A 14,903-nucleotide genomic window follows, 5' to 3' on the forward strand; every position below is an offset into this window, starting at 1 on the left:
CAGTTCTCTTACTTCCCAAAATCCACACTTCTGTTTACTTACGTGTTTAACAATTCTGGCAAGTGAATCTGAAATGAGGCTGGGGCATGATAATGGTCTCATTACATTTCTGGTTCCAAAAATCAAGCTCACCGAATGATTCCTCACAAATTTGTTCACAAGGCATGTGCTACACTACCTGTGTTATTATGCATGAGGTGAACAACATCCCATCACGAATATGTACAAAATGTGTCAGAAGTGCCCCAGGTACCTACAAGAATGCATTTTGGGGGGGGGGGGGGGGGGGTGACTGAAGAATTGCCTGAACTTGTATAGGATGTTCTCTGATTGAAAATCCATTAGTTTTCCTGACAAAAAGTGACCTGTCCCTGTTCCCTTATCAGGCAACGAATGCATGGGCTGGTTTGATGCCTGTCAAGAAGGCTATCGTAAAATCCTGATCAAGCCCATAGACCCACCTCTCCAAATTTTCTCAATTTCAGCTTTAGGGACATTACGTTGCTGGAAGGATCCACAGCCAAAAACAGCCTTAGGACTACACTTTAGAGATCTGGGCCAGTATTTCTATCACATCTTTATTGGCTGTGGGGTAATTTTTTTTTTTTTATTTTTTTTTTAGGTTAGGGCTATTTTCCTTAGTGTGTTTTGTGTACACTACTTAATAATAATAATAATAACGACAGTCGCAGTGACTGACCACAAATAGGATATGGGTTCAGTCATCAGGCTCTAACTATGAAGCTGACTTCCCACAAACCTTAGGCAGGATCTCTCATTGTTAGTAGCTTTCAGCTGCTAAACTGTAAAGGCTGCTATGTGCAAGGGACTTACCTCACAGTAGAGTTTTCTAACACAACCTTTTTTACCTTTTCTTTGTATAATTACTAGCTTCTCTTCGTTGTCAGTTTGATATTTGATATTATAGCATTTGACATAATAGGGGTAATTTTTTTTTTCTTCACTTAAATACTTCGAATGAAATGCATTGGGAGAGAAGCAAATAGGCTGTTGACTTTAACCCTCACTTACTCTCCTCACACAGGCACCCCTGCTGGGATAGACGTCCTCATTTTTAATTCATTCTAGATCAAACGCTAGAGCCCTCAATAGCTCTAGATGGCATCCAGCAATTCTGTGGGTAGTGATTCCTTTGATTTCTTCCTAGATGGCAAAGAAGTCAGCTCTTTTCTTTCGTTTAGCTGCCATCCTAGGGGATTTAGCTGTCATGTGGAAGGAGAAGAAAACTTCTTTTTTTTTTTTAAAGCATGGTTAACTCTTAGAGGATACGAAAATAAAGCTATTCTCTTGCAGGTGGGTCATGTGCTTCTTTCAGAAAAGAGCTGCCGTCAAGTCCTCCGTCAAGTCCATCCCCATGAGGGAGGAGGTCTACATTGGAGGAGGTGAAGTCAGGAGGAGGAGAGTAAGGGAAGTGTGCAGACAGAGTAAGAGGCATGAGGGTTAAAAGTCATCGATGTTTCGTGCTGCTCCTGCTTCTCTTTTGCTCAGCGGACAGTTGTGGAGCTACATCCTTATTCTTCCGCTTAAGACAAGTAAACTTGACAAAGTTCTCACTACGCAATCTACTGAGATGCAGAAGAAGAAAAACAGAGGGAGGATAAGGAGGAGGTAGGCTGGATGGGAGGTGGTCGCTGTCATTGAAGGCTTTTTTGATGGTCTTTATTGTCAATTTATGCAGTCGTATGCTCTGGGATGGGAGAAGGGAGTAAAGAGTAGGTTTAGAGTTTTGCCAAGTTCCAGGTAGGTTTAAAATTGTTTGAGGTGTCAAAATCACCCCTATATTCTGGACTATTGAGAGAGAAGTACAATTTTTTTTTCTTTAGTGAAGGATCTACATATAGTTGAAATCAGCATAAAAAGCTTTACGTGCAAGAAAAAGTGTCAAGTTTCATTTGTTCCACTATTGTGTGAAAGTGCAAGTCGGTCAAGTGAATTCCTTTTGCTCATGTTGTTGTAGATGCTGGTTGCACCCTAGATTTAGACATGCCGAGTTATATCAGGCGAGGCGCAAGCTCAAAGTATCAAGTGCTGGATCTGTGTTGACGTGTGAATGCTCTAGTTCTCCTGTGAGCTCAGTGCTCAGTCGTAGACTCAGATGTTGAGAGTGCAGTGGTAATTATAATAAAGGGGGAGAGAGAGAATTCCTCAGCACCCTGGAGGCCACTGTAATCTCTCTAACCAGCTGAACTGCATGTTTATATGTTGGACTGAGGAAGTTGTAATGTGTTTTTCAGATTAGTTCAAGGCCTCCTGGCTATCTTCACAAAACTCAACCTTAAGGTCCATTTGTGCCCTTGGTGGTTAGAACTTTAAAATGCTCCTAGTTTGCTGGTTGCTCTAAAACGTGTCAAGATGCACGTGCATTTGCTATTTCCAGATATCGAGGTTTCACACAGCTTCACACACATCACGGTTTCTCCAACGCTTAAGACGGAGTAAGGATCTGATGTGAAGCACATTAGTCTGTGGATCCATCCTGCCTACTTAACACTGCAGATTAGTAGTGTTAGTGTACGGGGAATGCCACACGTTGGGTCCTTTGATTTAGGTTTCCATTTCCTCATTAGGTCCTCGGTGGTTGAATGCCACAGTCATATCCCAACAGTTTCAATGACCAAATATATCTCTTAATGACTACAGTTTACCCTACATCATACAGATACTTCCAGCAAGATATCACAAAGTGCATATTTTTTGTCAGAGGTTCTAAGAACAGGAGATCAGGTCAGCTTTACTTGAGTGGCCTGCACAGTCCCTAGAACTCTACCCGACAGACCATGTTTTGGGGTGTGATGGAACGGGGCTGTTTACGACTTGTGTTGCTGTCAAATGCGCACTGTGTGATCCCATTGCATCAGTATGGACCAGCATATCTGTGGAACATTGCTTGCACCTTGTAGAATCCATCTCTACGAAGAATTCATTTTCTATTCTGAGAGCAAACGCAGGTCTCACCCTGCACTACACAGATGTGTTTAATAATGTGGTCACTGAGAGTATGTTTGCATATTCATACTATGTATTGGGTCAATGACACGCCAGATGTATGAGTGTGTTATCATACATTTTCATCTATTGATTTACTCTTTACTCTGTTATCCGTGGATCCGTTAATGTATTCCATTATTTATTTAAATATTTATTTATTTCCGTTTTGAAAGAAGAATGCTTCCAGAGGTAAATGTGTATACGTCTGTCAACTCATTTTTAATTGGATAAATCAGGACAGCACATTGCCTTTGGCAAGAAGATGGGCACGGTTCTTCGTGCTTTCTCAGCTCTTCCCCACCTTATCTGCAGGAAATGTGACTCACCGCCAGCATGTTTCTTTTTCATGGGTATGTTTGAACATATTGTAGACTTATTTCCCTCCGTTCCCTTCAGGTTTCCCATTTTTACCAACGTGTTGGAGACAGCTTTATTGGCACCATCAAGCACTGTAATAAAACGGTTAATATGTTTAAATGGATTGAAACAGTCGTGGATCCTAGATTTCTCTGTTGTGAACCCGTCTGTCTCCCACCTCCATCAACCTTATCTGTCTGTTTTGTTTTGTTTTTTATTTCAAACCAACCTTTGTTTCTGTTTGATATCCATCTTATTTACCATCTCTCTCATCGGTCAGTTGTTAAAGAAACACGGCAGCTGTATGGATAAAACACGGAGAAACCCTAACTGTAAACGAAGCATGCATAATATTTTATCTATGGCAAATGGATCACTTTAAAGATGTCACATATTTCTAAGAGGGAGGTCTGAATGTTATTGGTTTTGTCTGCTAAGATTTATATGAATCTCTTTTTGGGCTCCTTTCAAATCAGCATAAAGTGTGAAGCGTGAAGTTGTCTCTCTTATTGCTGTCTTCACAGCAATTAAAAATGGACTCATTTGAGCATGCATAAACAATTAGCCTCTTTAATGGTGTCATATTAAAACATCAGAGGTAACATGCTGTTTGTCCTCTGCCTGATATTTTTTGTCCCGTGTTTTGCCATTCCTGATGAAGGCGAAATCGCTGCCGCTTTTTGCAGTGGTTTCCATTTTTGCTCTCTTCTATTTTTACTGAAGTATAGTTTCCTCTAAGTGGTTTACCATTAGCCACTATATACAATGTTTTCATTTTACTTCATGAACAAAAAAATGTGGTATCATCAACGCTCTTTCTTTTTTTTTTAATTTCCTTGAAAATATTGACTAGGCATCATAAAACACGCTGGTTTTAAGTCGCACCATTGAAACTTGTTCACCAGTGGTTTTCGTTCTTGATCAGTTCTTGTTGTCTTAGCACTGAAGTGTGTTAGGTGAAAGCACCTCTAAATAAACGCAGACAAACATAGTTAGAAAGCACACTTTTTTCCACTTTTTTATGTTTATTCAGTTTTCTCATCAGAAGCCTCAAAAAGATGTGATTTTACACCCATGACAGTGTACTCCAAGGTATTTCTTGTACCGCTTTTTGAGTTTTGAATGCTCATTCTGTTTTATTCTCCATTCATATTCATAGTCATCTTTCAGAAACGGAGGGTGTTACTTGCACAAAGTGGTGTCTGACTTTATAATTTCTTTAATTGGTTAATTAATCTTGTTGAAACAGAAGCCTCAGGTTGTAATCTCTGTATTCAAAAGACCTCTCATCCAATCAAATTAGTCCTTTAATCTCGTTTCTCTAAACGTTCTCTGCCTCTCTCTTTGTCTTCCTTTTTAATTTGATTCAGCTTCACTGTGGTTTTGAATAAGCTCTGTTGGCAAGAACATGGTTTCGTGCACTCATGCACAAATTAACAGGACGTGTTCACTCTTATTTGTGTTGTTTTATCTTTCAGCTTTTTTTCCCTCCTCTTTCTGTCTGTTTGCACCAAAGACTTTGTGTTCCTTGGATTCACTTTAATTCCCCAGAATCATTTATGTGAATGTAGCTAGCATTCAAATGCTTGTGTAGAGTCTGTCATCACTCTACACCACACTCTCCTCCAGATCCTCTTTCGAGGCAGGTCCGCTGCCACTGGAAGAGTTAGAGTTGAAGTTATTGGAGCCATAGGTGTTCAGGTAGTCAGGTGTGAGCGCGCGTCCGTACTGTTTGCTCTTTGTGGTGGATGAACCGTTGGTGGAGGTGCACTGGACCAGCATGCCGTGTGCTGACTCACTCTGCCTGCTCCAGATGACGCTCAGTCGCTTAGCGTAGCTGTAGCAGGTCGCGGTCCTGATCTCGTCCACATCCAAGGAGCAGCTGCGTTTAATCCTTGCCACTTGGTTCTCTCCAGCGCTCCGATCTGAGTTTCCCTGCCAGTCTTCTTCCTCCTCTGCATCCTCCACACCTGCCCCCTGTGAAGAAGATACCAGCATCTGCCTTGTACTTGATCCCATCTCCCTGTCTCTGGACCTATCCAGTGAGTGCCGCAGTTTTAGCTTACAAACCAGATTTACTGCCTTGTGCCCCGGAGGAGGCATGGTATGCATCGTGCTGGTTGGGGAGTAGAACAGTTTTGCACTCTCGTTGTCTGGAGTGAAAAGCGGAATGCGTTTCTCTTTGACGGGGTCACTATCAGCGCTACGTGTCCGGTGAGGTTCTGGGCTTAGCTTGGGCAGTATGTGCGGCGTCGCATGTTTGACTTTGGGCGGGGCTTTTTTTGTGAGTGCTACCATCATTACTTTGTTGTTGCTGCTGTTGGTCTGGGCGTAAACGTCCACGGCTTTCCTTGGAAGGAATTCAGCCGAGCATCGCCCATCGTCTCGACTGTCGCCGCATACCCGGTGCCGCACCATCATGGCGACGGTGAAGACCAGCAACGTCACTACCAAAACGCCTCCCACCATCACAGTCAGGGTGCCGCCCAAGAAATGCGCCTGCAGCGTCCGGCACTCTGGATAATCCTCCTTGGTGCTAAACCGGGTGCAGCCCAGTACCTTAGTGGTGGCCAGGGAGGAAGAGCCGTCGTCAAAAATGGCCAGCACACACAGGCTGTAGTCAGCTCCTGAAACTAGGTTTTTCAGCAAAAAGCTGTTGCTTGTTGGTGGAAGAATCCTGCGAAATAGAGAAAAGAAGAAAAGAGAAAATTGATGATTAGTGTAGATAATCCAGGAATCAAAAAAATAAGGCAAAACACATGCTAAATATGACTATCATTTACAACAAAGAGCAGAGTTTTTTTTCTTCAAATGGAAATAATATAAATCAGTAAACTGTGATAGTGTGAGAGTATTCAACAGAATTGTCCGATAGCTAAGACACACAGAAATGAAAGACCTTAGAGGTAGAACATGAATCATTGTACACTTGGACTTAAACACACAGGCCGGTAATAACTGAATCCTGTTATTCAGGAGAACACCCTTTCATGTCATTCTTTACCACTCTCTTGTCCTTGTCCTCTGCCTTATGCTGAACAACATTTGCGCGCTCAGAATGTACGGTGCTCTTTTAACAGATGTCCTTGTCCTGCGGATGTTTCTCAGCTATGGAAGAATAAGAAGCTTAATGCAGAATGCTCTGGTTGACGCCACAGTTCAGGAGCTTTCTGTACATTTGCCATTGAGAGATAATTGACTATTATTATTGTATTGAAACCCTTAAGCAGTTTTCCATTTCACCTACTGTGTAGCCTTCATCTGTACTCTGACCACCTACTTCGATCTGCCAGCTTTTTATTATTTGTTTTGGTTTTGTTTTGTTTGTTTTCATTCCTACGTTTTGACTTGCGACTGGTTTGCAATACCCAGTGATCAGGTTTGTTTTGTGGTTGCTGCAAATAAGTTGCTGACATGCCAACATATAAGCGCAGTTCTCCTTCCCCTGTTGTCAAATGAGCCTATTTCTATGTATTCATGTTGACGTCTTGCTTCTTTATGTGAGGCTGCTAACAACAACCAATTCAAATTCAAATGTCTGTTGCCATGGTGCCAATTAGACTTATGCAAAACTTTCCCAATCACGTTTAGGCAATAGTTTCACCACTTAAGTCACAGTTCTGTTCAGTCTGCACAAACATTGTTTCCTGAGGGGTTTCCTGGTGTGAAATTAGTTCTCCAGAAGTCACACAGTGAATTGAGAACTTGGTCTACAGAATTCTCAATGTCCTTATATCTAATGAAATAAGGAAGATTGATGAAAATAGATTCTAAAATCAAATTTCTGTTGAGACACTTCAGTACAGTTAGGAGACGCAGTTATGCAAGCCTGTGAGGCAGCAGTTAATTCATTATTTGGGATTGTGCTTTGCATGCAGGATAGCAATCCGGTGTTTACTAAAGAAAGCTCTACATTTGGATAAGCTGAGCAGTAGTAACACATCCATTATGAGCAGAGGAAGGATGGCCTAACAAGGCACTCTCTCTCATCCAACATCTTGCATCACTCAACAGCCTCTGGGAATGAAGATCATCTTTGCTCTTTGGTACAGATTTTACTCTCTCTCTCTCTCTCTCTCTCTCTCTCTCTCTCTCTCTCTCTCTCATCTTTTTTTCCTATGGACTCAATATTGTATATCTGTGGTAGAAAGAGCGAGTACTTGTGTGTGTGTGTGTGTGTGTGTGTGTGTGTGTGTGTGTGTGTGTGTGTGTGTGTGTTCTGCTCCCAGACAGACTTATCGAGTGCGACAAGCCAAAGACTGAAAGGTCTTTCACATGGAACGTAGAAGAAAGCAGAATGTGGTGTAGAGGAGCCTTTTTTTCTATGTCTTCCCTTGAGTCGCAGGGCTCGGGCCAGCCAGGTGTGCCTAATTTATGAGACCTGGGAGTTGGATCACATTTGTCTTGGAGGTCTTCATTTCCTTTTTTTTTTTATTACAGAGGCAGCATCCCATCTTATCAAAGCAGGCAGCACTAATGCAACCAGCCACCATGGTTGTTCTCATGTGACTTCATTCTTACTCTCTTGCTCTGTTCCTCTCCCTCTCTCTCTCTCTCTCTTTCTCTCTTTAGCTCCATTTCAGCTGGACTGATGGGTAATGACACTTTTCTTTGCTCTGTGGTTTGAGCTCTTTAAAGGAGTTCATCTTTACTTCCTCAGGGTGTGCAGAATCCATCTCTGTCCATTTATACACACCCTCTGTCTATTTGTATCATGTTGCTTCCCTGTAAGATCTGTTTCACTTTGGACCTTATCTTGAATTTGAGCATGTTTGGTTTTTCTGGTTCTAGCCTTGAAGCAACATAACAAGGTCAATAATCAAAGAATGCTGATGGTAGTTTGTTTCTGTTTATATCTGTTTATATTTAAGTCAGTCAGAGCTTTTCTTGAATGTGCTCAGACATGTTCAGTGATCCATTCAGTTTACAGCCCGTATGCTCCTCTCTACACCTAAATGACCTCCTTAAAGCCATCCAGACTTTATAAAATCGTTTGATAATTACAGCCTTTGACAGGCAATATTTGCCTTTAAGGCACTATTTGTTTTTTTTGCCTTTTTGTCCCATGCATTAATATTTTTGGCCTGTTTGACAATTTCAAACTTGTCAGAAACAGGCACTTTTAGCATGCTCGCAACCAGGGTCAGCATCACCATATCAGAGTATTAGATGAGGCTCTTACCGGTATACAAGTGCATCGTCAGCGGTACTGTTGTACTGGATCTGGTACATCCAAACCAGATAAGGAGAAGGTGTCCTTCCCATGTACCACCGTACATGCGCGGAGGTGGACGTCACCCCCAAGACTCCAACCAGTTGTTCAGTACTGCTGCTGCTCATGCTGCCTTCATCTCCCTCTCCTGCAGAGGTGTTTCGTGTTGTCACGGCTCCCACCCCACCACCTCCTCCTCCTCCAATTCTTCCACTACTAATGTCAGAAGATCCGGGGTCCCGCGGGTTGATGATGGGTATGGTGCCGTTTCCACGGTGAGGTAGGGGGATGATCTTGAGATCGACAGTGGCAGTGGACTCTCCAGCAGCATTAATGGCGATGCAGGTGTAGGTTCCGTCGTCATGAGCACGGGTCACCAGCACATCCAGCGTACCGTTGTAGTACGAATGCATCCTGCTGGTGTTGGCTACGATTCGGTCATCGGGCGACACCCAATGGATGATGGGCTCAGGGTCACCAATGGCACGACATTTAAGCGTCGCCCTCTGGCCCTCCAGTACCCAGAGTCTGTTGGTGCTCCGTGTAATTAGAGGAGGCTCACAGGTGAACTCCTCCTCTGGGATAGACCAGAAGTATCGGCCAGCCAGGTGGGGTGGTGTCGCACACGTCTCCATGTTGTCTTCGCGGACTAGCCGCCTCAGCCATAGCAGTTCGCAGTTGCAGTGTAGAGGGTTCCCGCCAAAGTGTAGGCTGATGATGGCGTTGTAAGGTGTCGGGCTGACCGCACCAATCTGTGAGCGGGAGAATAGCGGGTCAAGTGGCAGTGTCTGGAGTCGGTTGGAGGTCATGTCCAAACGAGCAAGCTTATAGAGCTCGCTGAAGGAGCCCTCCATGATGTGGTCGATGAGGTTGTGATCCAGGATTAGGGTGTGCAGGCTGGCCATGTTCTGGATCGCTTCCCAGGGTACCCTCCTCAAATTGTTGTAGGACAGGTCCAGATCCTCTAGCGTGAGCAAGAAGTCATCAAAGGCATCTGCTGACACGTGTGTCAGTTGGTTGTTGTTAATGATGAGGTGTTGTAGGTTGAGAAGGCCTGTCAGGTCCTGTGGGCCCACAGTAGTCAGACGGTTATAGTCCAGATGGAGCGATCTGAGGCTCTCCAGGTCAGAAAAAGCCATGGGTCGCAGAGCGTGGATGGTGTTGCGTGACAATGTCAGGTCAACCAGTCCAGACATGTTTTCAAAATCAGACCCTCCCACTTCCAAGATGAAATTGTCGGCCAAGCGTAGCTCCACTGTGCGACGGTCAATGTTGGGTGGGACAAAGAGCAACCCCTTGTTTACACAGAGTGTGCTCAGTGACTCAGACAAGTTCCGACACACACAGTGGAAGGGGCAAATGGACACCATACCCCATGTCTCTCCTGCAGACACACCCAGGCCACACCCCAGCACAGTAAGAGTTGCTAAAAACAGCCACAAGTCAGTCAGCTGGTATGAACGACAAGGGTATTGGATGGGGGGTGATTTACATGTCTGTGAATTAAAAGACCAGAATCCTGACTGGTGTTCCTCAGAGTCGATCCATTGGGGCATGCTCAGTAATGCTGATGAGAAGTGCTTTTTTCTGGACTGCCGTCGCTGTCCTTTGATTGGCATCATAAACTGGGTTATCCACAGACCTGCATGGGAGAGAAAAAACAAACAAACAAACAAAAAAAGTTGGCATTCCAAAAATTAACTTGATGCATGCTTTCTGTTCAGCTCATCTAAAGTGATATCTTAAGGAAAAAACAAAACCAGCAATCCATATAGGACTTTTCTCAAAATGTGGACTTGTGCATCTTAATTCTAGCTAGTGATAATCGATATAGCTAGCGTCTCGCTCTTATTCACTCTGCTCACATTCTTTTGTCCAGTAATTACCATTGAGACTTGGTGTACAGCTAGGCAGTCATCCTGAGTCAGGTTGATAAATCTTAACATATCAATCCACAGCGGAGCTGATGGTGAGTTTCCCATCGCCGCTGATTAATGACTTGCTTGAATTACTCAGTCACTTGTATGAATTTTTAAGCATTTTTTTCTTGTACCACACAATGTAGTATAACTTAATCTTTATTTGGGTATTGTGAGGGAAAGCCAAGACCTCCCAACAGTTATCAACACTAGCCATTTGAGCAATCATTCACAACTCCTTGATAAATGATCTTGCTCATCTTTCTGCGTCAGACGAGTGACTGCATAGCCGTTATGTGTGAATGTGTGGTGTGTGGACACTGCATAAAGCCTTCTGTTTGCTTTAGCTTAGTGGACTTAAGTTTATTCTACCTTTCATGGCACCTTGCTCTGCAGCTGTTCATATTGCTATGTTCAGCTGAAACACATGCATGCACACACACATGCACACACACACACAAATGTATATGTCTGTGTGAATATAACATACACTTTAAACAGTCCCAGGATACAAGGGTTGGTGGGATGGGGGAGGGAATCGACAAAAGATGCAGATGAAGTTGAATAGGTTTTTTTTTTTTTTTTAACAAGTGTGATCAAATGTCCCTGATCGTTCCAGGTCCCCAGCCCAATGATTGCTTTGAGTGTGAACCGTGGACGCTTGGCTGGGTTTTAATATGTTGTAGTTGATTCGATAGATGAGGTTATTATGGTTTGCTGTGGTATAGCTTGTATGCTATTTATGTGGTTTCAAATAGTCCATTTCAGCTTATTTGACCAATACACAATCCCCTGTCATGCTCACAAAGCATTGAGCAGAGAGGTAAAGAGGGAGAGCTGGGAACAGACTGTGTGGGGAAATGAAGGTATAACCTATAAATAACCTTGTGTAATTGACTTAAATCCATGTGCATGTGAATTATCTCCTAATGTATGAGTACACATAAGAGAATGTACAATAGATTTCATATTTGTTTTACAGGAGCATGCATTTGACTGTCAGTGTCCTGCAATCAGTACCAGGATTCAGCTTGAGCCAGTAATAGCGACAGCATTTAATGTAAATCTCCGTGACACACACACACACTGTGAACAGTGAGCAGTGAATTTGTCTCTGCATTTAACCCATCCAACACACCAGTAGTGAACACACAGACAATAGACGCAGGAGGGTTAAGTGCCTTGGTCAAGGGCACACAGCCATGGGTGTTGGGAATCGAACTGGCAACCCTCCAGTCTCGAGCCCGGTTCTCTAACCTTTAGACCACAGCTGCACAGATAGCACAGTGGGTACAAAGGAGGAATGTGATACTGTTTCACGTGTGGGAACACCAGCATGAAGTGTCTTAATAAGACATTTGACCACCATGAGGCGCTGGAACCACATCACTATTCCTTTGAGATGGATTCCTCAAGTGTCTGGATCTCTGTTGAAGGGATATTACCCTATTCATCTACGATAAATTCAGAAAATGATTTTGGCAGAAAAAAAGAAGGTGTCTCAAGTGCTGTCAGTTTCTCCCTCAGAAGTGGGGTTGCAGTCTCATCGCTGAGATGGTTTACGCTATTTTCATGATTACCAAGCCATTCAGTGACACTCTGTTTCCTTTGGGTAGGATTGTCATCTGGAAAGAGGCCAGAAATGCTTCACTATAGGTTGAAGGTTATCACTGTGAATGTCTTGGTGTTTATTGCTGTTTATCCTGCCCCTGCTAAAGGGTTTGACTGGATGTAAACCAGTTCACAGAAAACGCACACATGCACACCTAACCATGATGCCAGAACCCTGCATCAGGGGCATCACATACTGGGGCATATGGGTTCTTTTGATAAGCACCACAAATTTACTTTGTCAGCTTGTTCAGAACAGTGTGAAGAATGACTTGTCTCCTCAAATTTTTTTCCCACTGCTCAGTAAACCAGTGCATGTATTTTTTGTACCACTTAATTAGAAATGTGCCTTTTTAGGTAATAAGGGGCTTATGTACTGGAACCTGGGATCTGTATCCTTCTCTGTAGTTTCTTACTGGACTGTTTATCATTAAACTGCTTGCTCCTCCTGGACTTACATTTCAGTCAGTTTGATTCCGAGTCAGTTTTGCCCTGCACCATGAACCACTGGTTGAGATGTAAGCCCAGTCAACTACGGCTGACCATAGCGGTTGTCTCTCATTCAAACATCACGTCAGTATGCAAGCCTGCCCATTGTTTTTAAACTTGGCCCTAACTCTGATGGTACTACATACCTCTATTGAGGTGTCTGGTTTATATATAGTTTTGATCCTTCATGTACTCAAGAGGTTCCTTTATTATTGCAGTTATCTGCACATAGCCTGTGAATATTCTTTTTCAAAGATTGGAAAGAGCTAGTTTTACGTACCTTCAATGTCTGGGTTGCATCAAGACTTCAGATGTTCCCATACTCCAGTCGAAAACCCTCTTGTAGATCCTCTTAATGTTAGATGAGGAATTCCAGGAGGAAACCGTAAACAGTCAGTCATGGCCTTGAATGCTGTGTTGATGACTGACTGTTTTCATTAACCATCATGAGGGCGGTGGTTGTTTTGTGTCAATAAAATGAATGGCCAAGTGTAATCTGAGTGGTCACATCATCATTATGAATGAACGAACCAGCCATTTTGTTGCATCTTCCCGTGTCTTCTTATAATCCAGTGGTTGTCACACTCACTTTTAATTTCACTCGTTTCCTCTTAATTCCATGAGATTCCATCCAAAGGAGTTCCAAGAGGTTACACTTGACCTTTCTGGTCCTGGTGTTTTTTTTTTCCCTCTTGAATAATGTCCTTGAATAATGTCTCTGTAATGAAAAATTTCAGGTTGTGATTACTGTCTAATTTGATTTCTTGGGAGTGAGACAAAAATGAATGACAGAGAGAGAAAAAAAATGTAAAAATAAATCTGAAACTGAAGCTGAAACTGATCACCTATTTTTCCAGTGCTGGAAATGTGATTACTGTCCTATTTGTTTTCTTGGAAATGAGACAAAAATTAAAGGTTTAGAGAAAACAACAACCACAACAACAACCAAAACAATCTGAAATTGAAGCTGAAACAAATCACCTATTTCTCCAGTGCTAGAAATGAGATCTGGTCATCACAGGACACGTTGCCTCTGTCGATCTTTCCCCTCTCTCTCTGCTCACCCTGCTTGCTACGTGGTGTCAATATGAAATCTTTATCTGAGTTCCAGCTGCATTTCAGACAGTACACAGCCACTTAAAACACTCTAGCCGGAGACCTCTACAGCACGTCCGTTGAAGTTAGCCACTGCTTACACTGTTTGGGATGCCAAATTAATTGATTCTTCCTGTAAACCGGTGCATTTAAGCTAATAATCCAATTTCCACAGGCTCTCAGACTATGCCGACGGGCTTTTTTGCTGAGTTGAGCAGCACATGCTTTCTCGCTGGACTCTGGTAAATCCATAAGACATTACATTATTCTTTCTGAAAGCCCTTATTCAAGCTCTCAGTTCTCCTGCTTTACGGGTCCTCTCACTAGCTCGCCCACTCTCTTGAGTCCGGAGTTATTTGCATGAATCCTCCTCTCTCTCTCTCGCTCTCTCTCTGTCTCTCTCCCCTGCTCATCTACTCTGCAACACTCACAGGTTCTAAAAACAGCTAAAAGGTTCACCCACCTTTCTGAGTAGATCTTTGTGTCCTCTTCCTGTTGGAGGAGTAGTTTTTCCCCAGACAGCCGCTGCAGACCTCACTGCTCCCTCTGTGCTGCCTTGGGAACCCCAGTCTCTCTCTTTTTCTTTCTCTCTCTCTCTCTCACTCACTCACTTACTCTCGCGCTGTCTCTCTCTCTCTCGCCTCTCCACCCTGCTGCTTCTGCCTCCCTTTTGTTCTAATCTAGAAGAGAAGCCCAGAAAGCGGTGTGTTTGAACAGAACACCAAAAGACATTAAGAGCCTGTGATGTCCTGGTGGATTTTTGCTGCCATAGCCGCTGCGTGTTTTATCCAAATCGTCTTGCTATTCTTTCATTCTTTCATTCTTTCACAGTCCTGAGCAAGCACTGTTATTTGTGGCTTTTGGTGCAGAGACTGAGTCCGTGTGTGTGTCTGTGTGCGTGTGTGTGTGTGTGTGTGCGGCTGCAATTTGTCTGCTACAGCAAGGACAGAGCAAGGGAGATGGAAAGGGAGGGAAAAAAAGGAAGGGGGGGGGGGGAGCTGGAGAGCCTGAAGCAGCCCTGGCTTGTGATTTAAGTAGAGAACCTGAATCGAGGAGAGGAACTATGAGAAAGCAAGGCACGAGTGGAGATGAGGAGGTGAACCGGGGGAGGGATGGAGGTCCGGCAAGGGGTCAAACCTCCCACTCTGATTCATCTCCAAACAGCAGAAAGGAGGAGAGCAGGAAAACAAAAAGCCTTACTGCATAGACTC

The 14,903-nt window shown here is 43.5% G+C and overlaps 2 protein-coding genes across 3 annotated transcripts in view; one reads left to right on the top strand and one right to left on the bottom strand.

Moving 5' to 3' along the window:
* Nucleotides 1–14,903, top strand: part of pcxa (pyruvate carboxylase a) — a 94,753-nt gene that overhangs the window by 59,751 nt on the left and 20,099 nt on the right. The window lies entirely within an intron of this gene.
* lrfn4a (leucine rich repeat and fibronectin type III domain containing 4a) lies at nt 4,975–10,134 on the bottom strand. Its single transcript, XM_030781663.1, has 2 exons — nt 8,549–10,134; nt 4,975–6,043 (listed from the first exon to the last, which is right to left on the bottom strand). Exons 1-2 carry the CDS (start codon nt 10,132–10,134, stop codon nt 4,975–4,977), a joined length of 2,655 nt encoding a protein of 884 aa, XP_030637523.1.

Source organism: Chanos chanos, chromosome 8 (genome assembly GCF_902362185.1).
Source record: "Chanos chanos chromosome 8, fChaCha1.1, whole genome shotgun sequence".
NCBI classification, from domain to species: domain Eukaryota; kingdom Metazoa; phylum Chordata; class Actinopteri; order Gonorynchiformes; family Chanidae; genus Chanos; species Chanos chanos.